General features: G+C 42.7%; 1 protein-coding gene across 4 annotated transcripts in view; it reads right to left on the minus strand.

Moving 5' to 3' along the window:
• Positions 1–27,588, minus strand: part of WDR45B (WD repeat domain 45B) — a 523,690-nt gene that overhangs the window by 313,739 nt on the left and 182,363 nt on the right. For all 4 annotated transcript variants that reach the window (XM_086930594.1, XM_086930595.1, XM_086930596.1 and 1 more), the window contains one exon: positions 17,057–17,158. In XM_086930594.1, the coding sequence (XP_086786720.1) occupies positions 17,057–17,158 (102 nt within the window). The remainder of the gene's footprint in view (positions 1–17,056; positions 17,159–27,588) is intronic.

Raw genomic sequence — 27,588 nt, forward strand, 5'->3', positions numbered from 1 at the left:
ATACAACATTACCAACAACAGGTCGAAAATAGGCAGACAAGCATAGAAGACCCACTCCTCAGTATGCTATAGGGAAAATGGTCTGGTTGTCATCCAAATATTTACGATTGGAGGGTTCTCGGAAACTACAGCCCCAATTTCTGGGACCATTCCCAATTAAAAAGGTCATCAACCCAGTTACAATGAAACTGTCTCAGCCTAATTATTACCGGGTTTATCCTTAATTCCATGTTTCTCTTTTACAACTTACGTAACAAAGACCAGAACAGGTCCTCCACCTCTTCCGATAAAAGTCAATGGTCAATGGGAATACAAAATTGCCAAAGTTTTAGATTCCAAAAGAGGCCATGGTATATTATACTACCTGTTAAAATGGAAAAGATATAGATCAGAGGAAAATTCATGGGAACGAGCATCCTCTGTCCAAGCTCCTCATTTGGTTAGACAATTTCACCAACAACATCCCTCACTGCCTGGAATCAATATTCAGCTACCATAACTAGTTTACCTGATTGTGTTATTTGTATTTCAGTATTATTTAAAGATGTGAATCATGTCTGCATTCCTCACATACAGTAGGACATTCTGTGAATAGTGCCTTTTATTTCTTCTTGTCCCTTGAAAACTCTTTGTAAATCTTTATTTATTGATGAATGGCACATTAAAAAGAACAGCATCTTCAATAACGATCTTGCGCTTATGCACTTTCTGTTTAAACGTGCAAACTAAAGTTTTCATTTTTTACCAAGCAACCGGGCGAGAAAATGTGTCTTCTAACTAAAACAGATATGCGCTCGGCAACGCCCTATCTCGGATATAAATAGCCGAGAGACAAGCATTCCCTGCTTGACTTCGTTCCTCTTCATCAGAATAAAGTGGATTGTGCCATCTCCTAGGAATACTTGCTGACAGCCTCCTGAGCGACGAAGAGCCGGCTCCAACGAGAACACAAGACATGAAGGAGCTAAGTCCTGAACTCTTTTGAACTTTGTACTTGTCAGAAGTTAATTCATGACTATTTGGAAATTGAGCTTAATAGATTTAGCGCTTCGGTCTGGAAGTATTTACACGTTTAAAGTCCATGTTAGTATTGTAAAAGCAGCATTATCTGGAAAGTACAAGACTTTATTATTTGAAGGCAAGCATGTTTAATTAGAGGATTGTATCAATGTCAAATAGTTTAGCCCTCTAGTTTGGAAAGAGTTTACAAAGAGACCCGTAATTAATGTGAAGGCAGCATCTCTTGAAAAGTGCAAGGTGTTTATATTTCGCAATCAAGCACTGTTTAATTTTAGAATTGTTACACTTTTGGATGTTAGAATTGTAACACGCTCTTTATTGTGCATTTGGTGTTACGTGTCTTTTTGTGTAACAGAATTAACAGCCTCTTAAGAACATTTGAGAACTAAAGGTGTTAAAGTCAGAGTGTTTATCAAAGGTGATACCTAAACATTTGGCGGAATCTACAACATGAGGGGTGCAGTTCAGAGCAGTGAGATGTTTAATCCAGTCAAGGGTAGGAGCCGAGTGATTGGGTAGGGAGATCAAAAGAAACTCTGTTTTGAGAGTAGTTAGTAGGAGATGGTTCACAGCTAACCATTGTTGGGTTGTGCAAGTGCAGCATTTAATGTTTGTATGTGCTCTTGCGAGGAGATCTTCAGGTACAGTTGCGTGTCATCAGCATACATGTGGTACTGAATGTTCGCTCAGTTCAGAATGACAGAAAGTTCCATGAAAAGATTGAAGAGAGTGGGCACGAGCGCGGATCCTTAGGGGACTCCAATCGTGACAGGGATACTGGATGCAAGGGAATGTTTAACTTTGATCCTTTGCGTGCGGTTATGCAGGAATGAGGCAAACCAATTTAGGACCGGGCTCGAGAGACCCATCCTGTGTTGAAGAAGATCAATCAGGTTTTTATGTTTGATGGTATCGAAGGCTGGGGACAGGTCCAGAAGGATTAGGAAACAAGGGACATTTTAGTCAAGGGCTCTCAAGGCATCATCAACAATGTGCATTAGTGCAGTTTCAGTACTGTGCCCTGATCTGAAACCTGACTGATGGGGGTCAAGGAGTTGATATTTCTCAATGTGGTTGCAGAGCTGCGAATGGACGAATTATTCAAGCAATTTAGCTAGAGTCATACTGCTGGTTATGGGTCAGAAGTTGTTTGGATCTGATAGGTCCGCATTGGGCTTTTTAGGAATGGGAGTAACTGGTCCAACCTTTAGGCCGTCTGGAATCTTTCCCTGTAAGAGGGATTCATGAATGATCCTGTACCAAAGAGGGAGAATGGCTGAGGTTAGATCTTTATAAAGCTTAGCGGGTAAAGGACGACCAAAATGGTTGGAGGGTTTAAGGGATGCCATGCTGTGAAGGAGGTCCGTGATATCTGGGAGGAGAAAAGAGTTCCAAGAGGCGTTGTTTTTGAGAGAGCAGTCCAAAGGCAGGGATATTCTAGAGGATTCCGCCAGTTCCGATGATCCTACAGAAAGTTTCTTAGGTAACTGAGTTGGGGTGACAGGTAGTAGCTCCAACTCGATTTTCCTTGAGTTGAAAGATAGGCTCTTCGAGAGTTAGCGCTTGAATTTCACTGACTAAGAGAAGTGATAGCAATTTAAAAGGCAAGTTTCTATGAAAGACATTGCAATTGACAATTGTTTAATGGTTCAAAAGGGAGACCCATTATTCTTGTGTATAAGTTCCTTGCTGAAGCATGTGAAATTCTAGGAGGAATTACCCTCTTAAGCCCTCCATAAATGATTAGATAACTGGAAATTCAAAGATAAGTGTTGCCTGTTTGGCAGGTATGCCACAACAGCTGCAAGATGTAATCTTATAAAACTGTATGCTAACCCAGCAGTTTGTAAATGCAATAGATAAAGAATAATAGTGTGTACCTTTGCATGAAGAGGGTTGAAGACTTGTTTGTGACAGAACATTACAAAACATTTCCATTTTGCTGCATAACATTGCCTTGTGGTAGGTTTACGAGCCTCTTGAAGAATGTTCACACAGTCTTGAGGTAAATGGAAGTATCTAAACTCTAAGACTTGAGAAGCACATTTGCAAGGTTAATTTCTTTGGGATTCAGTCCCAGAGTTTAGTGGGAGAAGGTCTGGGTTTTCGTGCGAGACTAGAGACAGCTCCATGAGTGTTGAATACCATGGTTGTCGAGCCCATGTGGGAGCTAATAGTATCATGGTAAGAGATGTTTGTCTGAGATTCCTGACCCCTAACAGAAGTAGTGGGAGAGGAGAAAAAGTGTATGCAAATATCCCTGACCAGTTAACCCATAGAGAATTGTCTTTGGACTGATGTTGGTGAAACCTGGTTGCGAAGTGAGGGCATTTTGTGTTTTCTTTTGTTGCAAACAGGTCTATCTCTGGATACTCCAACTTGTGAAAGTATGATTAAAGAACACTGGGGAGAAACTCCCATTCCTGAACTTCTTGTTGTGATCGGCTCAGAAAGTTCGCAATCGGACATGTTCTGCTAACAGATGAATGTTGTGGTGTATTCTTAACTTTCATATTTTCTGAGGGAAGTGAAAGAATTGTAGAGTGTGTCCACCCCACCCCCGTTTTTATAAATACATATTTGTCATATTGTCTTTTTGAATGAGGACAACTTTGTACTGTAGGTGAGTTAGGAAGGCTTTGATCGCTACATGAACAGCTTGCAGTTACAGGTGATTGATACGGAGATTCTTGTGTCTGGAATCCCATAATCCCTGAATAGTGAGGTTGTGGAGATGTACTCCCCATCCTGTTAGGGAAGCATCTGTTGTTAGAATTATTTGGAGAACTTGAAACGGCCGCCCCTTGGACAGATTTTGAACATTCTACCATTGCAGAGAGTGATATGTTTGGCTGTTTACCAACACTAGCTAGGCTGCGTGTCATTTTTAAAAACCTTTTAAGACTTGAGTTGTGTTGGAATACTTATTCTTTATTTTAATCAGGAACCTACACCTGCCCCCCGCAGTATTCGAACCCTGCTCCCAGCTCAGAACGATCAGGTTCGGACGCGGCCGAAGACAGGGCTGGCAGCCATCTTGGGGGGGGAACCAGGCAACCGCACCAGTTGTTGGGCTGCCTCACGCCCTCGTCTACCCCAACAAAATGAATTACGGTTTCCGTCTGCGCAGCGGCGGGGGCGCCAAAGGCAAGCCCGTCTGCGCCCGTCCGCGGCAGACCGGGGCTAGAGGCCATGGACCCTGTTTCTCCTCTGGGACATAGGATGTATTACAGCACAGGGTCTCTTCCCAAACTGCGGATCCCAATAGCAACTATCTGCTGTCATTCCTTCCACCCTCTGGAGCTACCCCAGGTCTGTCCTCACTGCAATACAGGACTTACGACTCCGCTAAGCAAGGACGACATGCGGAACTTTAAAATGTACTTGCTAAATTGTAGGTCCCTGTCCAAACACAGTTTGGAAATCTCACTGCTGCTGGACGAATATACGCCTGATGCAGTTTTGCTGACCGAAACATGGCTAACCTTGGATTCTGATCCTGACGTGGTGCAAGCCCTCCCACCAGGTTACCAGATTGCCCGCAAAGATCGCATTCATGGGAAAGGCAGTGGGCTCGCTATCATTTACAAGGACCAATACACATGTCGTTGCTCTTCTGAGATCGTTAATGATTGCGAAAATGTGGCCTTTACTATTGAATTTTCCCCCAATGACAGCTTCTCAGGCATTCTTATCTATCGCCCTCCTGGTCCACTTAAACAGTTCCATATATCCCTACCCTCTTTAGTGGCGGACTTGGTTACGTCCCCGGCTAATTTCACTCTGCTTGGCGACCTCAATATACATTTTGACAACCCTTCAGATAATGCCGCTTTCGAGCTGATGGCGAGTTTGGCTGCAGTCCAGCTGGTACAACTTGTTACATCTCCTACTCATGTTAAAGGTCACCTCCTGGACCCTGTATTTAGCAATTGTATGTTTCTCAAAGTAGGCTCGATCAGTCGTCTTCCTCGGACTGACCATTTTCTAATCCCTCTCACTGGGACTAGACATAAAAGCTTACCCTGCACCCCTACCTTGCGGAGAATGACGAACTGGTCCAGACTTCCGATGAACCAGTGGACCAGCATTCTTGCTGCCTACAGACCCCCACTTGTTGGGGGTCCCTCCTTAGACAACAAGGAGTATGACAATTGGATCTTGGAATCACTTGATTCCATACTTCCCCTTCGTAATAGAAACTTAAAAAGACAGCGAAAAACAGCTCCCTGGTATTCGGAAGAGCTTAGAGAGAAAAAACGCCTAGGCAAGAAGCTCGAGAGGAGGTGGCGCCTGGGATATGCCGCTACAGACAAAGCTACATATAGGGAGGCTATCAGAGCCTATAAATCAGAAATAAAAACAACACAGTCGACCTACTACAGTGAGAAAATTATGTCAGCTAGATCTCAATCTAAAGAGATGTATCAAATAGTAAAAGACCTGAATAGGCTGCCACCATCCCAGGCCACCAACCACAACTCACTCTCCCGATGCAACGACCTAGCGGAATTTTTTAATCAAAAAATAAATAAGATCAATCTATCATTCCCAGACTTGGAATTAGACTCTCCTACTCAAGGACCATACCCTCTCACAGAAGTTGGGTATCCCCATCAAAACATCTTAGAGCATTTTCCCCTACTAGACTTAGAAACTCTTGACCCTTTGATTCGCCAAGTAAAATCAGGCTCCCCATGTGACCCTGCGCCCCCATGAACGCTAGTTTCAGCCAGTCAGACCCTTCTTCCATTGATTATGGAGCAACTGAACTCCTCCATACTGACCTGTACCGTACCATCTACCTGGAAACATGCTATGGTGCGAGCACTCCCGAAGAAGCCGACCCTCGACCCTGGCAACCTTAACAACTACCGCCCAATCTCCTTGCTTCCTTGGATGAGTAAAATCCTCGAGAAACACATCAACATCTGTCTTACTAGATTTCTCGAGAGCAACCATCTACTGGATGCCACTCAAACAGGCTTCCGACCCAAGCATGGGACGGAGACCGGCCTGCTGGCGGTCGTAGCGGAGGCCAGGCGGATCTTGGATCGGGGAGGATCCATGGCAGTTATCCTCCTTGATCTAAGCGCCGCGTTTCACATGGTAAATCATGAAACCTTATTGCGCCATCACCATAGCTTAGGAGTGTCAGGTGAAGTTCTGGCTTGGTTCAAGTCCTTCTTAAGTGGTAGGACCTTTCAAGTCTTTGAGGGAGCCTCTGTCTCCTCAAGCAAGCCCCTGGGCTGTGGGGTGCCGCAGGGCTCATCACTGAGCCCTATGCTCTTCAATGCGTATATGAGACCGCTGGCTGAGATCGTCCGCCCATATGGCATTAAGATCGCTACATACGCGGACGATACTCAGCTAGTGATCTCTCTCACACAAAAGAATTGCCAGCTGCCACAAACCAGTCTAATAGCCTGTCTGGAACAGGTCAAGAGCTGGATGACGGCGTCACACCTCAAGCTTAATGGGGATAAAACCGAGCTTATGCGCCTCGGTTCATTAGCTTCGCCCACTATGGTCCTTTCATGGCCCATTAGCATGGGTGCGCCTCCTATGCCCAGAGACAATATCAAAAGTCTCGGGGTGTGGTTGGATAAAACTCTGACCTTTAATACCCAACTTTCAGCGAACTGCTTTGGACTCATCAGAATGATGAAGAAAATCTTCCCACTTCTACCTTTTGAAGCTAAGCAGGTTGTTACGCAGGGACTAATCCAATCCCGCCTCGATTTCAGTAACGCCCTTTATCTAGGGACGCCTGAATACGGTCTTCAAAAAATTCAACGGGTCCAGAACTGCGCAGCACGGACTTTGCTTGGTCTTCCACGTAGAGTCCGGGCGGAGCCTGGTTTGAAAACCTTAAATTGGCTCCCTGTCAGGGAGAGAATTAAATTTAAGTCCATGTGCATTTCCCATCAAGCATGTTGGAAAGCCGGCCCAGAAATCAGTCACTCCCTAATTACTCCCTACCACCCTACCAAGCAGTTTAGCTCCACTCATGCTTTTCTGGCGACAGTCCCCCGCATCAGAAGATCTAGAGCTGGAGGTCGGTCATTTTCCTACATTGCAGCCAAGTTATGGAACTCACTCCCTCTCTATTTAAGATCTAATCCTAACCGGACGACCTTCCGCAGACAGCTCAAAACATTTCTATTCAACAAAGCTGACTAACCCCGGCGCTGACCACAATGAGAGGCACTAATCTGGTTCTTAGCGCTTGGACGACCCAGGGCAGCAGTCGCACTTAATAAAACTCCCTTTCATTTCATTTCATTTCATTTCACTAGCGTATTAAATTGACCCAGTGACTGAGTCCATTGTTTAGAGAGACATTGTGGTAGAGGTCTTATATTTAGTCTGGCATGTGGGACAATGTAAATATAAGATGTCATCATGCCTGGAAGTCTGAGAAATATTTTGGGAGGAATGTGAGTTTCTGTTTGAAATTGTTGAATTCATGTTAGTATGTTGTGTATTCGGTCTGTGTCTGGGGCTGGGCTGCTAACACTAGATATGTGTTAAGCTTTCAATACAGTAAATCACTCAGTGCTAGTCCAACGGCTACAGGATATTGGTATCGAAGGTTTAGCCTTGCCCCTCCTGACATTATTTCTGGAAGGAAGAGAACAGAGGTTGGTTTGGGAGGGAATGCAATCAGAGGGCTTTACTCTCCCCTGTTGCGTTCCGCAAGGTTCAGCACTCTTGCCAACACTTTTTAACATATATATTACACCCTTGGCAAGACTTGTTAGGAAACATGGATTTGCGATGGTATCCTACGCGGATGATTCGCAGCTAATCATCTCTTTAGCTAAACAACCCGGGGACACAGCAGTTAGATTTCATGGATGTCTAGTGGAAATCCTGACCTGGATCAACCAAGCTTATTTAAAGATCAATACCGATAAGAAGGAAGTGATGGAATTTGGGCCAGGACAAGCTCTGTGGAATACCATGTGGTGGCCAATAAGTGCAGGAGAATTCCCTAAACCGGTCCTTAAGGTGAGAAATTTGGGGATAATTTTTGATACCCAGCTCAATTTTTCAGCGCAGGTAAATAGTCTTACATCAGCCTGTTTTTATCTCATTAAAAAAATGAGAAAAATCCTCCCATACATTGGCCAAACTCTGCAAAAGACGGCGGTAGTGAGTCTTCTGCTGTCTAAACTAGACTATTTCAACGCTTTGCTTCGGGGAATTGATAAAGCCCAGGGCAACAAACTACAGTCTTTGCAGAATGCAGCTGCTAGGCTGTTGCTGAACATTCCTAAAGGCAGCTTCACGTCAAAGGGAATTAGAGCTCTACATTGGCTTCCTATACAGCAACGAGTAGAGTTCAAGGCTTTATGCACTGTGCATAAAGCGCTCTACGGGGGAGGAGCCAAGGATATGCAGAGACTTTTCAGGCTTTATACTCCAGCTAGGATGCTTAGATCTAGCAATGCCTGCCTTATGCAAGTAAATAGAATTCGGAGAGCAAGATGGGGTGGAAAAGCATTCTCCCACCGGGAAGCTAAATTATGGAACAAGCTGCCATCTACTCTGTGACTGCAGCCTAGTCATCAAACTTTCAGGAAGATCTTAAAGACTCTGCTGTTTCCTCAGGCATAGTTTTGCCATCTACACAACATTTCCTCACTTAGATAAGCGCCAAGACGCCGTTGTGCATTCGTGCGCTTTATAAATATGAATCCTATCCTATCCTATCCTTAACCAGTTGGCTGCTAGTGGTTTTCCCCTCCTGTGCTGGAAAGTAAGATTGATCATTGTTCATGACAAGGTCAGCTCGTCATAAGCACAGCTCCACTGTGCCTCATGACGAGCTGAGCTCATCGTGAGCAGGGAAGTTGTTAAGCATGACGCCTAGGAACGACTGAGTAGCAGCTGGCTGTGGATGAGATTTTTGTAGGTTGACAGTAAACCCTAGTCAATATAGCAAATCTAGGCTTTTTTGAGTATTTTGCTTGCAAAGTGTGAAAGTGTTTGCTTTGATTAGCCAGTCGCCTAGATCAGGGAAGACATGCATGTTTTCTTTGCACAGTTGTGCACCACAACTGCTAATTATCTTGTGAATACTCTTGATGCTGTAGTGATCCCTAAGGGAAGAACTTTGACCTGATAATGTTTTCCCTGAAACAGAAATCTGATGTATTTTTGTGTTCAGGATAAATTGGTATGTGGAAATAGGCGTCCTTTAGATCGAAGGTTGCCAGGATTTGATATAAAGGTATGATCTCTTCAAGAGTGACCATGTGAAAATTATCCGTTATTATATAATGATTTAGTGGTCTGAGATCTAGATTGGGCCGGAGGGATACATGTTTTTGGGGAATAAGGAAGTATAGGGAATATAACCCTGTCCCGTGTGAGGAGCAGGTATTTTTCCCTCTGACTCTTTCTTTAAAAGTGTTACCTCTGTAAGAACCCCTGAAGACGGTTTGTGTTGTTGAGGTTTCTACCTGACTTATATTGTGACCCAGAAGTAGAAGCTGTAGGTGCTAGATATGGAGAGCTCCCATTGATTTTGGTACCTCAGTGTCCTTTTTCATGTTCTCAAGGGCCAAAAAGATGTTCCTTATCAAATGGGAGATTTCATATGGTTTGTTGTACTTCAAGGTTGAAGCCTGATACCCTTAACCATGCATGACTTTGTATTAGGACACTGGTATTTATACCAATAGCAGCAGTGTCGGCTGCACCTAATGCACACTTAATGGCTGTTGGTGATAATCTTGCCTTCAATGACAATCTCTTGACTTCTTTTTCCGTGCTCCTCAGGAACCTGTTGGAGAAGCCCCACCATTTTGTCCTAGTGGGCCCGGTCATATCTTGCTAGTAATGCTGGACTATTGGCTATACCCAATGATTAGCTGCTTATGAAACAACTCTTGTAGCAGAGGCATCAATGAGTTTTGACTATTTTCTGGTGGTGGTGATTCGCCAGATGTTTGGGAGTTAGCTAGTTTCCGAGCATTGGACACCACTAAAGAGTATGGGGTTATTTGACCTCTAATAAAAATGGGTCTGATGGTGCTTTGTATTTCTTATCAATGCGAGGAGTAATCATTCTTGCTTTGACAGGCTGTTTAAAAATTTCATCTGAGTGAAGGGGCATTCCTTTGAGGAGTGGTAAATATTGTGCCCCTCGTTGTGCAGTACACAAAGTCTCAAAGAGGAAATTCTCCTCTAGTGAGTCCTTATATAAAGGTACCTGATGAAAAGTGGCTGCTCTAGCTATGAGATCCTGATAAGCTAATGCATCATAAGGTGAAGATAGATGGCTGGAATATAAATCAGGATCAGTGTCAGCATGGGAGTCAATATTATAATTATCCCCGGGATCCCCTGGTTGTGTGTCATCTGGGATATCCTGATCATTCTCTACTGTTGACTGAGGAGACATTTATTTATTTATTTTGCACATTTGTTAAGCGCACTGTTACCGGAACGGTGTCCTGGCGCTGATGACCACTAGTGTGCGTGACGGAGTGGAATTATTGTGTGAATAGCCAAGTTTTCAGCGCCCTTCTAAAGGGCAGCAGGTCAGAAATCTGCCTAAGGGCCAGTGGGAGAGCATTCCAAGCCCTTGCCGCTCCCAGGGAGAAACTCCTTCCCCCCCACCAGGCCTTCCTGACTTTTGGGATTAAGATCAGTCCTTGGTACAAAGACCTGAGCGACCTGGTCGGTTTGTACCACTGAAAGAACGCAGTCATGCAGTGAGGGCCCAAACCCTTCAATGCTTTAAAAACTACACAAAGCGTCTTAAAGGCTATTCTTTTTCGCACTGGTAGCCAATGGAGCTTTACCAGATCTTGTGCTACCAAAGAGAATTTGGAAGTTCCCGTAATCAAACGAGCAGCTGCGTTTTGTAAGATTTGTAGTTTATTTAACAGCCCCTGGGCATTTAAAAGCAGGCTGTTACAGTAATCTAGGCGGGATATTGCTAATCCCGTTACTACGGTCTTTCTGTGTACATCAGGGATAAAAGGCAGCACTTTTCGTATAGTTTTTAGGATATAGTGGATGGATGAAGACAGGGCGTTGACTTGAGGCCTGAAAGAAAGAGTGTCGTCCATCAGAACCCCCAGGTTTTTAACCTTAGTAACTGGAGAGGGGGGAATCCCCATTTCGTCGGGCCACCATCTTGGGGACCAAAAGTTATCTTTGGCCCTAAATAGCAGGACTTCAGTCTTCGCTGAGTTCAATTTAAGACAGTTTTCTGCCATCCAATTATTCACCTCACGCATACAGTCCCTGAACCTGTCCGCTGTGTCATCCACTCCACCTGGTAGCAGAGACACTACAATCTGTGTGTCATCTGCATACGATGTTACGTTAAAGCCGAAAGATCTTATGACTGGCGCCAGGGTGGAGACGTACACATTAAAAAGGGTAGGCTCAAGGACGAGCCTTGAGGGACTCCACAAGAGAGTACGAAAGGGGCCGATATGTAGTCTCCCATAGCCACCACCCGAGTCCTGCCGGTAAGGAAGGCCTGCAAGATCTTAAGGGCCTTTCCCTGGATTCCGCAGACCCCCACCCGGACCACCAACAGCCTGTGGTGGACCGTGTCAAGGCTGCGGACAGGTCCAACATGATCAGGGCGGCTCTACCACCTGCGTCCATCACTTGTCTTATATATTCAGCAGATTTTATCAGGGCTGATTCTGTACTATGTCCTGGCCGGAATCCGTGCTGAGATAAATCCAGACGTTGTACTTTCCCTAGAAATGCCCTCAGCTGAGTGTTTATTAAATCCTCTATGATTTTAGCTGGTAAAGGTAACCTAGCGATGGGCCGATAGTTATTCAAGTCGCCCACATCTAGGTTAGATTTTTTAAGAAGAGGTAAGATCGATGCTTGTTTCCAGCGCATGGGGTACTCACCACTTTCCAGCATGTTATTGAAAAGTGGAGTGAGTCTTGCTGCAATTATGGATGGGACAGTTTTTAAAATAGCGGCTGGGCAGGGGTCACCAGGGGAGCCTGATTTAATCCTTTGTATCCACATCCTGACCTCCTCCTCTGTGATAGGGGAGAAGTTGAGTAATTCTCCTGTATGGCTGTCAGTCTCTGAACTGTCTGGGTTAGTCAGTGGAGGATTGACCTTAACTAGGTGATCAAGGGAGTAAAAGATATTCTCGACCTTACCCTGGAATAATTTGGCCAAGTCTTCACATAATTCCCGACTAGGGGGAATATCCACTGCTTTGGGAGCTGCCAGAGAAGTCACTGTGCGGAATAATTCCTTAGAGGAGTTACTCGCATTCTGAATGCGAGTGGTGAAGAAAGCCTTTTTGGCTGATCGAATCATCTCTTTATAAACTCCCAACTCTGCATTGAGTAGCTTTTTATCTGCCTCCTTGTAAGGTTTCCGCCAGTTTCTCTCCAGTTTTTTTATATTTCACCTTATAGTCTCTGATTTGTTCCGAGAACCATTGAGCTGATAGACTAGAGCGTGTGGAATGGTAGGTTTTAGGGGGTACTAAATGCCTACATGCCGCGTCTTGCAGTTAGTATAGCTCATGGCCGCCTCCTCGACCGTACCTAAGGAGTGCGTTGGTGAGGAGATCAGTAGGGTCTTAAGGGCTTCACTGTCCATACTTTTCCAGTTTCTATTTGTTCTGGGTGGATTCCTAACCTTACTGGGCCTATGGGGGGGGGGGACCTAGGGAAATGTAGAAGTAGATTGCGACATGGTCCGACCAGGGAACAGGGTCAACTGACGTGACCGCCAAATTAGGGTGATTGGAAAAAATGCCATCAAGAGTATGCTTTGTGAGTCGGGCCCCTGACTTTTTGATAAAGTTCCACCCCCTGCATCAGATCTAGAAGATCTAGCGTATCTGTGTCGGACATGCATTCCAGATGGAAATTGAAATCGCCAAGGATGGTAAACTATTTGGTGCATATTACTTCTTCTAACAGGTTCCCCAGGTTCGAGAAAAAAGGGGCCTTAGCCCCCGGGGTCCTGTAGAGTAGGCAGACTTTTAAAGTTTGATGGTCTGATAGCATGAGATTGAATGCAAGTATTTCATCCTGGCCCCTAGATGCGGGTTTAAAACTCCCTCTCACTGAATTATGCTAAATGACCGCTAATCCACCACCTTTCTTCCCCTGCCTGTTCAATACAAAGCAGTCATAGTTGGAGGGGGTGGCTTTGACAATGTCAGAGCCCGAAGCTGCATCCGTCCAGGATTCAGTTATGAAGGCAACTTTAACATTTGCATCAAGTAACAAATCCGCCAGTTCAAGGCTGTGTTTTACCAGGGACCTGGCGTTCAGCAGCATGCAATTTACTGTGGCCTGCTCTTTTCGGGGTAAGACTGTATCAGGGTTCTTGATCGTCTTACTCGGTAGCCACAGAATCCAGGGAAGCTTTTGCTTACAACCTGCACACTGATGGCAAATTGTATACGTATCTGGGCACAATGTATGTATAGTATGTATAGGCATTTATATAGCGCACAACTTACCCGGAGGGTCCCAAGGCGCTTCGACCGCTAGGAAACCCTTCCTGGCTTCCCTGAGAGATGGTCCCTTAATGGGTATCTCCAGGGTGAGACCAGGCATCCCCGGCGGTCTGGTGGAGCCGTTAGTGAAGATGAGGCAAGCTAATGCCCAGAGTTGCCGAGTGTGATCGCTGATCAGAGTGGGCACCGAGGCGAGAGAATTATCGAGTCCGCTGACCCTGGTCCAGAAACCTGCCGCGCCAGGAATCGAACCCTGGTCCCGGGCCGTCCTCTGCTCTCGGGTCTGCCGCCTCTAACCAGTGAGCCACACTACTTCACTATTCACAATTACCGCCCAATACATCCAATACATGTTACCTGATTCCGATAATTGTCTTGAGTGAGGTGGTGAAGTGGGTGGTGGAGGTATTGATTGCGGTACAGGTGAAGTAGGAATTGGAATGTGCAATGGACTAGTTGCAACATCCTTTCTCTTCTTCTTTAAGGGTTAAACAGGAATACCCAAAGCCTCCTCAAAACTCAACTGCTTTTTATTAGTATGCTGTTTTAATGGATGTAGCATAATTTTCTTAGTTCCAAGCTGAATTTGAAGTATTTTCTTTTTCGGATCAAGCTTTTGATGAAATTGCTTGAGGATTTGCTCTGGAGGAGATTTCGGACCGAAAAGGAAGCATTTCGGTGGGGAAAGCTTTGTCTTTGACAGAGGAATTTTTGATTCCAAAATAAGTCTATTTTTTCGGTGCAGAGACTGAAGAGTGAGGTGTTTTGGTCTCGGACAGAAGGAATATAGAGGACCCTGCTGTAGGCCGAACCGTGGGAGTTTAGCCGAAGGGCGAGGATTTCGAGTCATGTTTACAGTGCAGGCCATAGATTGATTGCAGTGGGGGCTCGTGAGCAGTTTTTTTTGGTGGAAGCTGAAGATTTGGTTTTCGGAGCAGGGTAGAAGTACTCACGGTGCGTTGTTTCTGTGCTGGCTGAAAAGTGGCAGAGTGTTCATCTCACTGAGACTCGGAATCATGGATGAAAAGTGATTCCTCCAGTGCATTTGAAGCCTCTTCTTCCTCACCTTGTCGACCGTTGATGTCGGGGACATCGTCCATTTGATTGCGCAGCATTTCTTGAATCTAGCCCTTCGGTCTCAAAAGCCTTTTTGGACCGGAAAGACTTACAGGCCTCACAGGAGTCTTCTCAAAGTTCATGCGAGAGGCATAAGTTGCAAACGGGATGTTGGTCAGTGTGAGGGTATTTGGAGTTGCACTTCAGACAGAAACAGAATGAAGTGCGTTCCATTAGCAGGTCATTCTCAAGCTACTTAGAAATGGAGTTGGGATTGTCAGCTGGGCATGGCCCGTAGGCCATGGGAACGGGTCGAAAACCCACTACAAAAAAATCTAAGAATAGGATAAGATACCGATCTAGACAATACCGTCGAGATATAACTAACCGAAGGAGACTTGAACCGGAGCGCGAGATACTACATCCAAACCTATCAGCAGAAAAAACAATCTGAAGATGGCATTGATGACCATGCGCAGTATTACCAAGAGGAGCAGTCACTCAGTCTCATTCATGACTGTAAGAAAACTTCTGGGAACAAAAACAACTTGTAATCATCCGAACCCAACACTAGATGGCAGACTAATGCAAAGCATGTGTATCTACTGCACAGATTCCTCAAACACATTACAACACTCATAATGCATTAGGATGTGAAAGGAACTTAAAAACTAGTGTCCCTGGTGATATGGGCATAACCCTATAAATATGGTTCTTAATTCAGGTCTTTTAAATTGTCACAAGTATTCAAAAGATTCAATCAAAAGGATGACGGTATTCAGACATTGAAGAGGGCAGGAACCACGAGGAACGATAAGCCCATGGTTGTTTCTTTGTTTTAATACATTTACAAAAACAGTTCCTATACTATGTTAACAAATAGACAACTGTCTCTCAATGGTTAATGCCGAACTACAGGTGCCTGTGGCTGAAAGCAACATGAGGAGGTGGCATGTTCGTGTTGTTTAGTCGTGGGAGGGACAGCGAAATAAGGAAGAAATAAAACTTCTCACCAGGGTACCTGCTATGTAAAGGAATCTTTACATGTGCAATTCTTTAATCAGCAAATGTAAATAGTACTGGGGAGTTAGTTTAGGACTTAGTTAATGCGGTCAAATGAAGCTTCATGGTGATAAGCAGTTCATTAGTTACCATAGTCCCCTGGATGTCCTTTATTCAGTCTTTAGAGGCGGTTTTAGCACCAAATAGCTATTTTGGATAGTATTAATTATGATCAGCACCAAACAATCACCACAATTCCTTACCGATCTGCGGACCTCCATTCCTAGTACAGGTCCTTGAAATTTGTGTTAATAAAAAACGTATGCAGTTCATCAGTGACCTTCATTTGTGGTTTAAGAAGGTTTCAGCTCCAAATAGCTATTGTGGAAACTGTATTTATGAACTGTGCCTCCTCAATATGAATATTATAGTTGTTCTGACTTTAGCAGCAGCATGCAACACCTTTGATCACAGGATCCTAACACAAACTAAGAGATCTTACCTGCATGTTGAGAATAAGGTCATGAAGATTTGGTTCGTCTTACACCTTCTAAAACTACATAGGAGGTCAAAATAGGCTGCTTGTTTCCTTTTGCAGAGTGTTCTTCAAGTGCCCATTCTTGCTTCCTTACTCTTTAATCCACATCTGCACCATTTGAGGACTTTATAAAAGCTAAACCCTGAACTAGCCTAAATACTTAGATGCTTACAGGATAAGTAATATTTTCCGTTTGTGGCATGTGTAGCTATAGATACTTATGTTCTGCATAGAATGTAAAGCATTTTTCCCATTAGCAGTGGCTATGGGAAGCTGGGTTTCTGGTGCCAATCAGGTTCCCAGGGCCTGTGTTCTTTCCCATAACTGTACCTTGTACCCCCAATTGGCACCTCTCTGGCCACATGTCAGACCCTTGTAAAAGGTACCATGGTGACTGGCCGGGGAAGACCTCGAAGGGTTACAGCACTTATTGTGCCAAACTTAGAGGCCCTGTACCTTCACACACACACTCTGCCATTGCGGGCTGCGTGTTTTGGTGCAAAACAAAGTGAAGAGTCGACATAGCACACATGCCTACAACCCACTGCCCTGGCATAGGTCAGCCACCCCTCTAGCTGGGTGCACTATAGCATTGGTGAGGGTACAGGTGCATGAGCCCTGCAGCCCGACAGCGTCAAGACCAATTCATTACCAGTCCCTACCTTGTGACTCGAAATACTTTTTAATAGAAAAACAAGTTGTACACATCCACGCCCAACACTAGATGGCAGGAGTATGCAGAGCATCTGTATCTACATCTACAGCTTCCCATGTCACAAATATAATTTTCCTAACAGCAATTAATGTTAATAAGATAACGTGATTTCCTCATGAAATGTACAGCAGTAATATAACAGTTCTAGAATCAAACAGGATGTCGGCATGATTATCATGTATTTTTTGATAAGCACGTCAGAGGATCCTTACCCTAGAGCAAAAGAAAAGTAGGGAAATACCTTTATTGGGAGGATACTTGGGCTTCTTTCCTCCTCCGACTAACGCCAAATAGTTACACCGAAACAACATTTCAACATGGCCAACACCTCCTTCAAGGAATTCTGAGTGGGGAAATAAAAATATGCCTATTATTAGCAAGTGAACAACACGTCTTACTTTAAATTGTAAAACATATCCCTGCTAAGGCAACGAATTTTGAGTGCAGGCTTGATTTATTGAGTCCCTTTTTCATAAAAGTGATGTCATTTATCATTTGTGAGCAGCTGCTGATAAGCAAAATAGTGCTTGAGAAAGAGTAGAATGACAGGAGCATGGTGGCTAACACGCTTATGTCCTCACTAAACACTGTGCGTTAAATTGGCCACAAAAATGAGTGCAAATGATACTTTACCTGGTTAAAAATATGGCATAAGGCATTTTTCGAGCTAGTTTTTGCTCTGTATTTCGCTTGATCTCAAATTGTGATGGAGTGAGTGCTATTTCTGCTGATCACATAATAGCTGCGGAGTGAAATTAGGTGGAGAAATCATTTCTACCTGTTTTAGTGTTGCATCTAACTATTGGAGGCCCAGGAGTATTCTTGATGAGTTAATGTCTTAGTCCATCATGTTACAGCATGCTACTTATTCACTTTAAAACTATGCCTCAGTGGTTTGTCTTTAGAAAGCATTTAGAGCATACAATAGGAAAAGCTAGGATAAAACAGAAACCTGAGGTAACTCATGCATAAGGAAACACAGTGGTTACTGTAATATATTTATAAATCCATCCAAACCATGCTTTAGATATCTTGTCCACTGATCTAAGACCTCGTGTGGACAAAATAAGCATACAAGGTGCATTCAAAATAAAAAAAATCCTGTCAGAAGAATTTGGGCTTTGCGCCTTCCACTGAACCCATGTCATATCCATGGTGGCCATATTGTATTTACATTTCAGGACGCTTGTCAATCAGCACTTTCCATAACCCATTCATCTGCTAGAGTGTTAACTCATATGCCTTAATGGATTTTCTTGGTATCCATTTTACCATTCCAACTGCACAATATCATTGTCCTTCACTGATATGACTATAAATCTTAGCCTTTGAATCTTTAAACATTTTAAGTATAGATAATATAAAAACGGTATTCCAAATGTTAATAATGTAATGAACGTGTGTATGTATGTGTGTGTATATATGTATGTATACATATATATATCAAACACAGATTCCCGGTGAAAGCCAGTACCCGCTCACGAGTGGGTCGTTTCTAGGGTTCCGGAAGCCCAATATCTTTCTCCAAACATTCTCCCATCAGGAAAATACGTAAACGACACACCAGGAGTTTGCTGTGCTTGAAAATTTAATTGGCAGCAAAAACAAACAACGCGTTTCACCTCACGGCTTGTTCACGTTTGCTGTGAACTCCAAAACCTAGTCCTTTTACATTGTCAATTACTCATCATAGAGGTAGGACTATTCGTGTACACCCATACGTGAAAGTATAGCGGACATATTGGAACAGAAAATATAATGTTGTATGTCAGATTCTAATTGAAAATATAATTTTACAATCAAAAGGCGGCAACAGTTTCACAATCCCATACAATGTGTCATTGTTTCACGCAAAGAATATATAACGTAAAACACAATGATTCCAACCACGGACCTCGTTACATATATCAATGCCATTAGATGTTGGCTCTCTGTGGTCTATAAGCTAAGTATTAAGCCTATATCTATGAGCCACTTTCCTGCAAGAAACAATGATCAAACGTTTCAAAGAACGTGGGTACAATAACAAAACCATACAAGGGGCCGTGAGGAGGGTAAACACTAAAGAAAGGAAAGACCTTTTGGATACCAACAAAGTTAACAACACTGAATCAAATATTAGATTCATTACTACCTTTTCAGGCCAGGCTACGGAAGTGAGAAAGATTCTAAAGAAACACTGGCATGTGTTGTTGACCGATCAGCATTTAAAACCACACATAAGCCACAACCCTCAGGTCACATTCAGAAAGAGCAAATCCCTGAGGGATGAGCTCAGTCCGAATTCAGTGACCAGTACGAACAAACCCACGGATACACCAGGTTTTAAGTGTTGCAGATCATGTAAAGCATGTCGCAACAGCATTAATTGTAAAGAGGTAACTGTGCCCAGTACTGGGAAAGTGTTCTCCATACAAAAGAATGTAACATGTGACACCATGTATTGTGTATACCTACTTATTTGCCCTTGCGATAAGTGGTATATAGGAAGCACCACATTAAAGGCAAAAGAAAGAGTGCTACAACACCTCAGGGCCATTAAGAATCACAATGTGCAATACCCTGTGGCCAGGCACTTTTTTGAACATCATTTTCAAAATGAAAACCTGCTTAGAATGGTGGTGCTTGACAAAGTTGATCTGGGAGTACGTGGTAGGGATAAAACGACATGCCTTAGAAAAATGGAATCCAGATATATCATTGATTTCGAGACCACGTTTCCTCAGGGTTTGAACAATCATGAGGAGCTTTCTGTGCACCTTGAGAGATGAAATGTAAATAACAACTAGCTTGTATATGGAACATTTGTTGTAGAACATTAGAAATATCCAGCTGTTTAGCTTAAAGTCGTCTTTTTTAAACCATTTCCTATGTTTTTAATTCACAGAATTTGTTTCTACGATGTTGGACATTGGAACCGTAATGCACAGAAATGTCAGTTCTAACTAATAAGTTTATGTGGCACGGAGGAAATCCCACTTGGAGGATTGGATTAAAAGAAAGTCTGATAGTAATCAACCATGAGATACAAGATGTCGAGAACTTTTAAATCTATGAGAACACCCTACAAACATTGGGAACTTGTTGATAACACATCTAAAACATATATTATGCCCACTTGGACTCAATTTCGGAATTATGTGACGTTTGTGATAGAGGAGGTTATTATTATAATTGCGTGTTGATACACATATTTGTACACAGACTATGCCCACTTGGGCTCAATCACAGCTCTCCAATGTATTTACTTTCCATGACACAATGAATTTCTTCATGTTCCCTCAGTACCTGTCTCCAGCTGATAAGTGGACTTTATTGTCACATCTCATTTCATGCATCATGTTATGTGCCCACTATGGCAGAATTGCAGGAAAGTGGCTCATAGATATAGGCTTAATACTTAGCGTATAGACCACAGAGAGCCAACATCTAATGGCATTGATATATGTAACGAGGTCCGTGGTTGGAATCATTGTGTTTTACGTTATATATTCTTTGCGTGAAACAATGACACATTGTATGGGATTGTGAAACTGTTGCCGCCTTTTGATTGTAAAATTATATTTTCAATTAGAATCTGACATACAACGATGTATTTTCTGTTCCAATATGTCCGCTATACTTTCACGTATGGGTGTACACGAATAGTCCTACCTCTATGATGAGTAATTGACAATGTAAAAGGACTAGGTTTTGGAGTTCACAGCAAACGTGAACAAGCCGTGAGGTGAAACGCGTTGTTTGTTTTTGGTGCCAATTAAATTTTCAAACACAGCAAACTCCTGGTGTGTCGTTTATGTATTTTCCTGATGGGAGAATGTTTGGAGAAATATATATATATATATATATATATATATATATATATATATATATATATATATATATATATATATATATATATATATATATATATATATATATATATATATATATATATATATATATATATATATATATATATATATATATATATATATATATATATATATATATATATATATATATATATATATATATATATATATATATATATATATATATATATATATATATATATATATATATATATATATATATATATATATATATATATATATATATATATATATATATATATATATATATATATATATATATATATATATATATATATATATATATATATATATACTACTATTATAAAGAGAGAACTTGCACCTTTTGGCCAGGTAAACTCGGGAACCACAGCGCCAATCTACACACCCGATACATCTATGAAAACGTCAGGGTGTGTAGATGGACATAGGCTATATAAATTTTTAAAAAAGTAAATAAAAAAATTTAAGTTTGTAAACAAAGTAGTCCCCTGAAAGTAGCGCCGGCCGGGACCTAGCGCTGGCCGCTACGCGACGTGTGTGATGAAGAAGGAGGGCGGTGCAGTGACGAGCGGCTGTGCAGTGAGGAGCGGCGGCACAGGTAAGGAAAGGGAAAGTGAGACTGTGTGATGCAGGGGGAGGCAAGAAGGAGGCAGTAGTAAATGAAAATGTCGGAGCGCGAGTGAGTCGGGCGGGAGGGGGGCGCGAGTGAGTCGGGGTGGGAGGGGGGCGCGAGTGAGTCGTGTGGGAGGGGGCGGGAGTGAGTCAGGGCGGGAGGGGGGCGGGAGAGAGTCGGGCGGGAGTCGGTGCGGGAGGGGGTTGGGGCAGGAGCGGGTGTACTGCCCCAAGCCCCTTTCTGCCCCAGGCAACGCTGGGGCGGGCTGCTAGTATATATATATACATATATATACATACACACACACACACACACACACGCACACACACACACACAAAATAAATTTAAAAAGCCATGATGCTGGGATCAGTGAGTCAGGTAAACGACAGGCTACAAATACAAAATATGTTTTTAAAATTTCTGACAACATATTTTAAAAGAGAAACTATAATAAATGGCAAGAATGCCCACACTCAGTAGTAATGTTAGTAGGAAGTGGCTCAAGAAGCTACATGGCAACAGTGTTTCAACCCATTAAGGGATGTAGGATCGTCATCAGGACTAGAAATGAGACCTGAGAGAAAGGAGTCAAGGATGCAGACTCTTCAAGAAGAAAAGTAGGAACCTGTGGATCCTAAAGTAATGTCCGAGGAGAAGCCCATCAATGAAACTGAGAGCTAGGCCGGAAAGGCAGGGGGGCTGTAATCAATTAGAAGAAAAGACACTGGAGACGGACCACAAAGACCCAATTTAGATGATTAAGTTGTCAAGTCCAGTTCCAAAAATAAAGGAACCGGTCCCCAAGAAAAATAAACACAATACTGCTGACTTGTAATTCCTTGAACCACTACCTACTACCATTATTTGGAGCAAACTTCTGCATATTTATTAAATGATTTTTGATTTACAATTGTGTGGCCATACTGCAGCTTTGTTTTGTACATGCAAACTTTGACTACGTGTGAGCACAGAGCTGGCTGATTCACACATTACTGCACCATTTATCAAATGTTCTCTTCCAAAATATGTTGGCAAATATTTTTTATTTTTATTTTGTGTTACCGAACTGCTGTAATCTGATCTAACGGTTTCATTGAATCCAAAATCATTATTTTTGAATTATTTTCATTCATTGTACATATACAGATCCTTTACCTCTGGAACATACATGAATTGCTGTCCTGCCTTATGTTTTTCTGAAGCACTCTACAAGTTGACAGTTTTATGTTCAATAAAGAAACAGAGGTACAAATTAGCAGCTCAACAGAATGTAAACAAAACAACTTAAGAGTGTTTGGCCCAAATGCTGCATGGCTTCATGTTCACAGTGCTGGTACATGGCTCATTCATTGAGACGTTGTGCCTGAACAGAAACAGAATGACAGCCTCTGTCTGACTCAAGGCAGTGTAACATAAGTCTACAGCAGGCTTTACCAACCAGTAGCTCGTGAGGTACTGGTAACTCTCCAGCTACCTAGGAGTAGCTCTCCTGCGTGCAGCTCAGCCTTGTAAATTAGAAGTGTTTGCTTGGTTGAATTAATATACATATATCAAAACAGAAAAGTGTGTATTTAAAATGAAAATGAGCATTTTTTCAAAGCCAATAATATCCTAAGAATATTTAAAACAGATAAACGATAATCATTCTGCATTGGGAGATTTATTGCTTTTATTATTACCTTGGTATTACTAACCTGGTGCCAGGGGCATTGCAGATGTGGCTATTATGTATTACTCTTCTAGAGGCATTCAAAATAGACAAAGCCTTTTTAGGTCTAGCCTGGGCAGCGAATGCACTACTCTGCGAGGCATGCTGTACTGAGGTATGGCATAGAAGCTCCGCCCATCTTTTCGAGTGGCTACTGTTACTGCCCTTTCTAAATCGTTGCTTTTCATTCGTGAATAGGTTTAGTAGTCCCTCTTTGGTACCACCTTGTCTGCATTTGTAACCTTCCAAAATGACTGGACTTTTTACTTGTGTTAAACTGTCTGCTTTATCTAGTCTATTTTATATAGTCGGTGAGCACTATTTTCTTTAGCGATCTTCCCTATTCCACCAAGGACGTCGCAGAACTCCGCCACGTTTTATATTGTTATTAGTCATGTATTTTTTAATTTCCAGCACAGATCGTTCTAACTGTAGAGGCTGCGCTTATTTATTTAATTTATGGCGCGGTCTGCTTTCACTTTAGTAGCCGAGGTTACTCATTTAATTTACAGCGCAACAGCTTTTACTTTAGGGGCCACACTTCAAAACTGTTCTTTACTTATTTATTTCGACACTTAGTGTAAAAGCGCCCCATACTCGCGTTCCACTTTAATGTTGGCCGTGCCCCTTTCTTTTTTTTTATTGAAATCTGTTTATTGGGTTTTTGTAAACAGTAATAACAAGTCATGAATACAGTAAGCAACGCAAGACAATGCCTATCTACACAATTATGGAATAAGGCACATTACACATCTCAAAGCATACAAGATCTATACATGTACAAGTTACATGGTTATAGCTGCTGTTGCTCAATGCTCATAGCCATGCTCTGCCATAGTTTATGTCCCAGATGTGGGTGTTAGGTTCGGGCAGGTTGTTAGGTCCTGAAGGCTGGTGTTAATTGTCCAATGTGTCTAGATTTGTTAGTCTCAATCGTTATGCTGCATAATCCTGCCCGGATCCTGCGTCCTGAGGTAAGTCATCAGCGGAACCCATATGTCTCTAGGGCGGGAGGATATTGGGAGAGGGTCAGCATGCGTGCTTAGTTGGTCCCTACGATATATTATGTCTGTCATCTATTCTTTGAATTTAGGAGCCCATCCTCTGCCCCATATGCACATCAACCGGCACTTAGCAAGTAATAGTCCTAAGGAGACGAGTTTCCTGCAGGTGTTTGGTATGTCTGCTGTATAACTTAGTAGCGCTACTATGCGGGTGGTGAGGATGTTTAAGCCAGTCATTTTGGAGAGTGCTTCAAGTACCTCCTCCCGTAATTAGCCTATGGTCAGGCAATGCCATGCAAGATGTAGGAAGCCTGCCCCCTCGCTCATACAGCGCCAGCAGTGGTCGTCTTCCCTGAGATGGAGCATGTGTAATTTGGTGGGGGTATAGAATGTTCTGTTCAAGAATTTAAAGTGTGTGACACGTAAGCGGCTGCTCCAAGTGATGTCCTCAGTTTGCAGGCAGCAGTACGTCCACTGTTAGTCCGTTAGTGGCTACTCAATATCTGTATCCCAATTCCCTCAAGCCCTGTGTGCTCCCTGCAGCCTCTCACCCAGCGCCACTCAATATATTCTCGATATAGCATGAGCAGGCCCAGCTAATTTCAGTGCTGTGTGTAGGGTTTAGCAGATCGGTGGGTCAACCGGGAACCCAGGGACGTTTGCCTTTATTTCGTGTTTTAGGCATATGTACAAGAATATCTCTAGCGGTGTGACCCTTTCACCCGATAATAGTTCCTTTTGGGTTTTGAAGTGTCCCGCCTGGTAAAGGTCTCCCCACGTCTTAATGGCATACTTCTGGAACATGTCTCGACACGCCCCCTCCTGCGTGACTGGCGACCTAGGCAAGTACAGGAGCGGCACAAGCGGGGAGTGTAACTCTGGTTTACCCACTATATTGGAGAGACTCTTCCATGCGTAATTCGTGCAGCTCACTGTGTGGAATTTAACTCCCTCCCCTGGGACTTTAGTGCCCAGGAAGGATTGCAGGGGTGTTGGGCGCATATATTCCTGTTCGATGGCTAAGTATTTATTTGAGTTTTATAAAGCGCGCACCAGACCCGTGAGGATATCAGAGTGCTTTACAGGATTGACAAGTGAAATACAAAAGACTTGGGAGGGGTGGAAACATTTGGGATAAAAAAAAAATAGAAAAAAAGTAGATACATTATACAAGTGTTGTGATCATATCTAGGACCCTAATTAAATAATCCCGATTTATGCCCTTATGTGGTTATAACAAATGGTTATAAGAATGTGGTTATAAGAATCAAATCCATATTTAGTAATAGCCAATGCAAACCAAATACGGCAAGGCTACTTCCTTAGACTGCTAGAAAGCACAACAAGTTCTTTCAACAAACCAAACCTCCAGCAACCTGGGAATTCCCCATGCTTTTGTTTTGATTTGTCCTAGAACTCCTGCGAGCACTGAAAGAATGGCCAGTTCTTAGTGACATCTTTTATTAACGTCTTATGTCCAACCTTACGTCAAACATGGCACCTTCCAGGTATAAATATACCAGTGTTTGCCTTAAGCAACACACGGTGGTGTGGAGCAGAGCGGCTATCTACTTATCCGAAGCCCAGCTGATGCGAGTGCCGAAGGAAGCCGTCCCTCCCATTTGATGCACTGAGAAAGACGCTGTCTTTTTCTCCTGCCGAGAAAATCCAGCTCCAGTGTTTCCAGTCACCCTTGCGGGTTACTGGGAGATCGAGTCCCGAGAGCGAGATACAAGACCTCCTTCATTCTAAAACCAAGGTACGGAGCTGATTAGATCCTTAGAGAATTCTTGAGTCAGATTCTTGGCAAAACTAATTTAACTTAAAAACTCCTTTACTCCTTCCCACGTACTAGGCTTAGGTTAGGTACATCGGTGTAGGCGTATTTAGAAGCACCAGTTGAGTACGTTTAGTCAAACTTTTATCATTGTATGTAACTGTATATATTTTATACCTTTTAAGTATCATATGGCTTAGAAACCATATCAATGCTTTTACAGTATTATTTCATAATACTCCTTTTACGGTACGCACTTTACTTTATAACAAGTATTGCAATTGTGGCAATTCATTTCTCTTGCATGAGAAAGAAGACTGCTCAATAAGCAACACCTTTTATTGAAAACGCCCGTCTCTCTATTCCTCTGCACTCTGGTGAAACTAAGTATGCACGATTGACTGAGTGAAATAGCTATCAATTGTTTTCACACGACTCTGGAGATATACTCCTTATTCTGGGGGAGCAAAGTTGTCATGTTTATGCGGTTGTCAGAAGCTGAATCCCTTCTTGTCTAATCAGGGAAGTTCACTCCTCCCTGTTCATTCGAGAAAGTTTCTAGTGACCTCCGAGCTAGCTGGCAAACCTAAATTAAGTCTAACATATTCAAAAGAGACCTAGTCGACCTCAGTCCTACCTCTAAACTATTGTTTATGTTATTCCAATGCGCAGAGCCTATTGGGAAAATAGGAATTACACTACATGGCGCCCAACGTTTGGTAAGGCGATAATCTAACGCAAGATACTAGAGTAACTCAGTCGTGCTTTTTCACACAGACCCCTTTTCCCGTATAAACTCCAATAGACGTCTGGAGTGGGAGAAAGGTTAATATCCGCCGAATCTTAGTAGGATGAGAATCCTATGTATTAGTTTACGGTATAGTCAACGTTGAAGGATACAGTGTTCATAATATTGTGCACCTAATCTTTGTTTCCTCAAAAACTTGCTCTGCAAGAAACTTTCATTAAACAATGTCAAATCACTGCGACAACAACGAAACCGGTGAAGCTGCAGTAAATGCGAATCAACCGGGTGCAGACCTTACAGGGTTTAATGAAGACGACCATGATGCAATAATCATCCCGGTCAATATAAGAAAAACCATAACTATAAAACTTATAGAAAATGGAGTATCATCAAGAGGTGGTACAGTCATATTTGTGGTAGAGGCACATGAATTTCGTCCGACAGAGGTATTGTATTCCTGGATAAATTTTCCAGCAGCAAATGCTATAACACATGAATTCCACTACTACAAAATAGCGGAATCTCCAGAGGAATACTCTCCTTTCGAGGAAGTTGGAATTCCACTAACATACCAAGAGCAACTGCTCTTGTTTAATGGCGCCCTAAAACATCAAAATCACATTACCAGGCTCGGTCCGCTAGGTAGACCAGGAGCCACATGGCCGGTTCTAGCCAGCTACACACCAATCCCGACATTGATAAAATGTCAAATGAAGAACTCTTAGTTAAAATAAAAAAATAACAAGAGCATATAGGGATTTAATTCAATTGACAATACAACCTACTGACTAAAACCCCAACTAATTGAAAATCCTGAAAAAACTTTTATTAAAAATAATCTAAATTCTCAAAAGAAGAAGTGGGAGGGTAACAAACAAACCACTCTCAGAGAAAAACAGTTTCGGACCAGAGGAAGGTCTCCCCAACGAAGAGATAAATCTCCAGAACGGGGGGGGCAAGTCTCCCCAAAGGGAGCCCTCTGAAAACAGATACAACCTTAGAAATAGGGGCAATATCAGAAAACCTGATAGATATCAAGATATTGATACACATTCCTCTCGATCTT

The sequence above is a fragment of the Lissotriton vulgaris genome, chromosome 7 (genome assembly GCF_964263255.1).
Source record: "Lissotriton vulgaris chromosome 7, aLisVul1.2, whole genome shotgun sequence".
NCBI lineage: Eukaryota > Metazoa > Chordata > Amphibia > Caudata > Salamandridae > Lissotriton > Lissotriton vulgaris.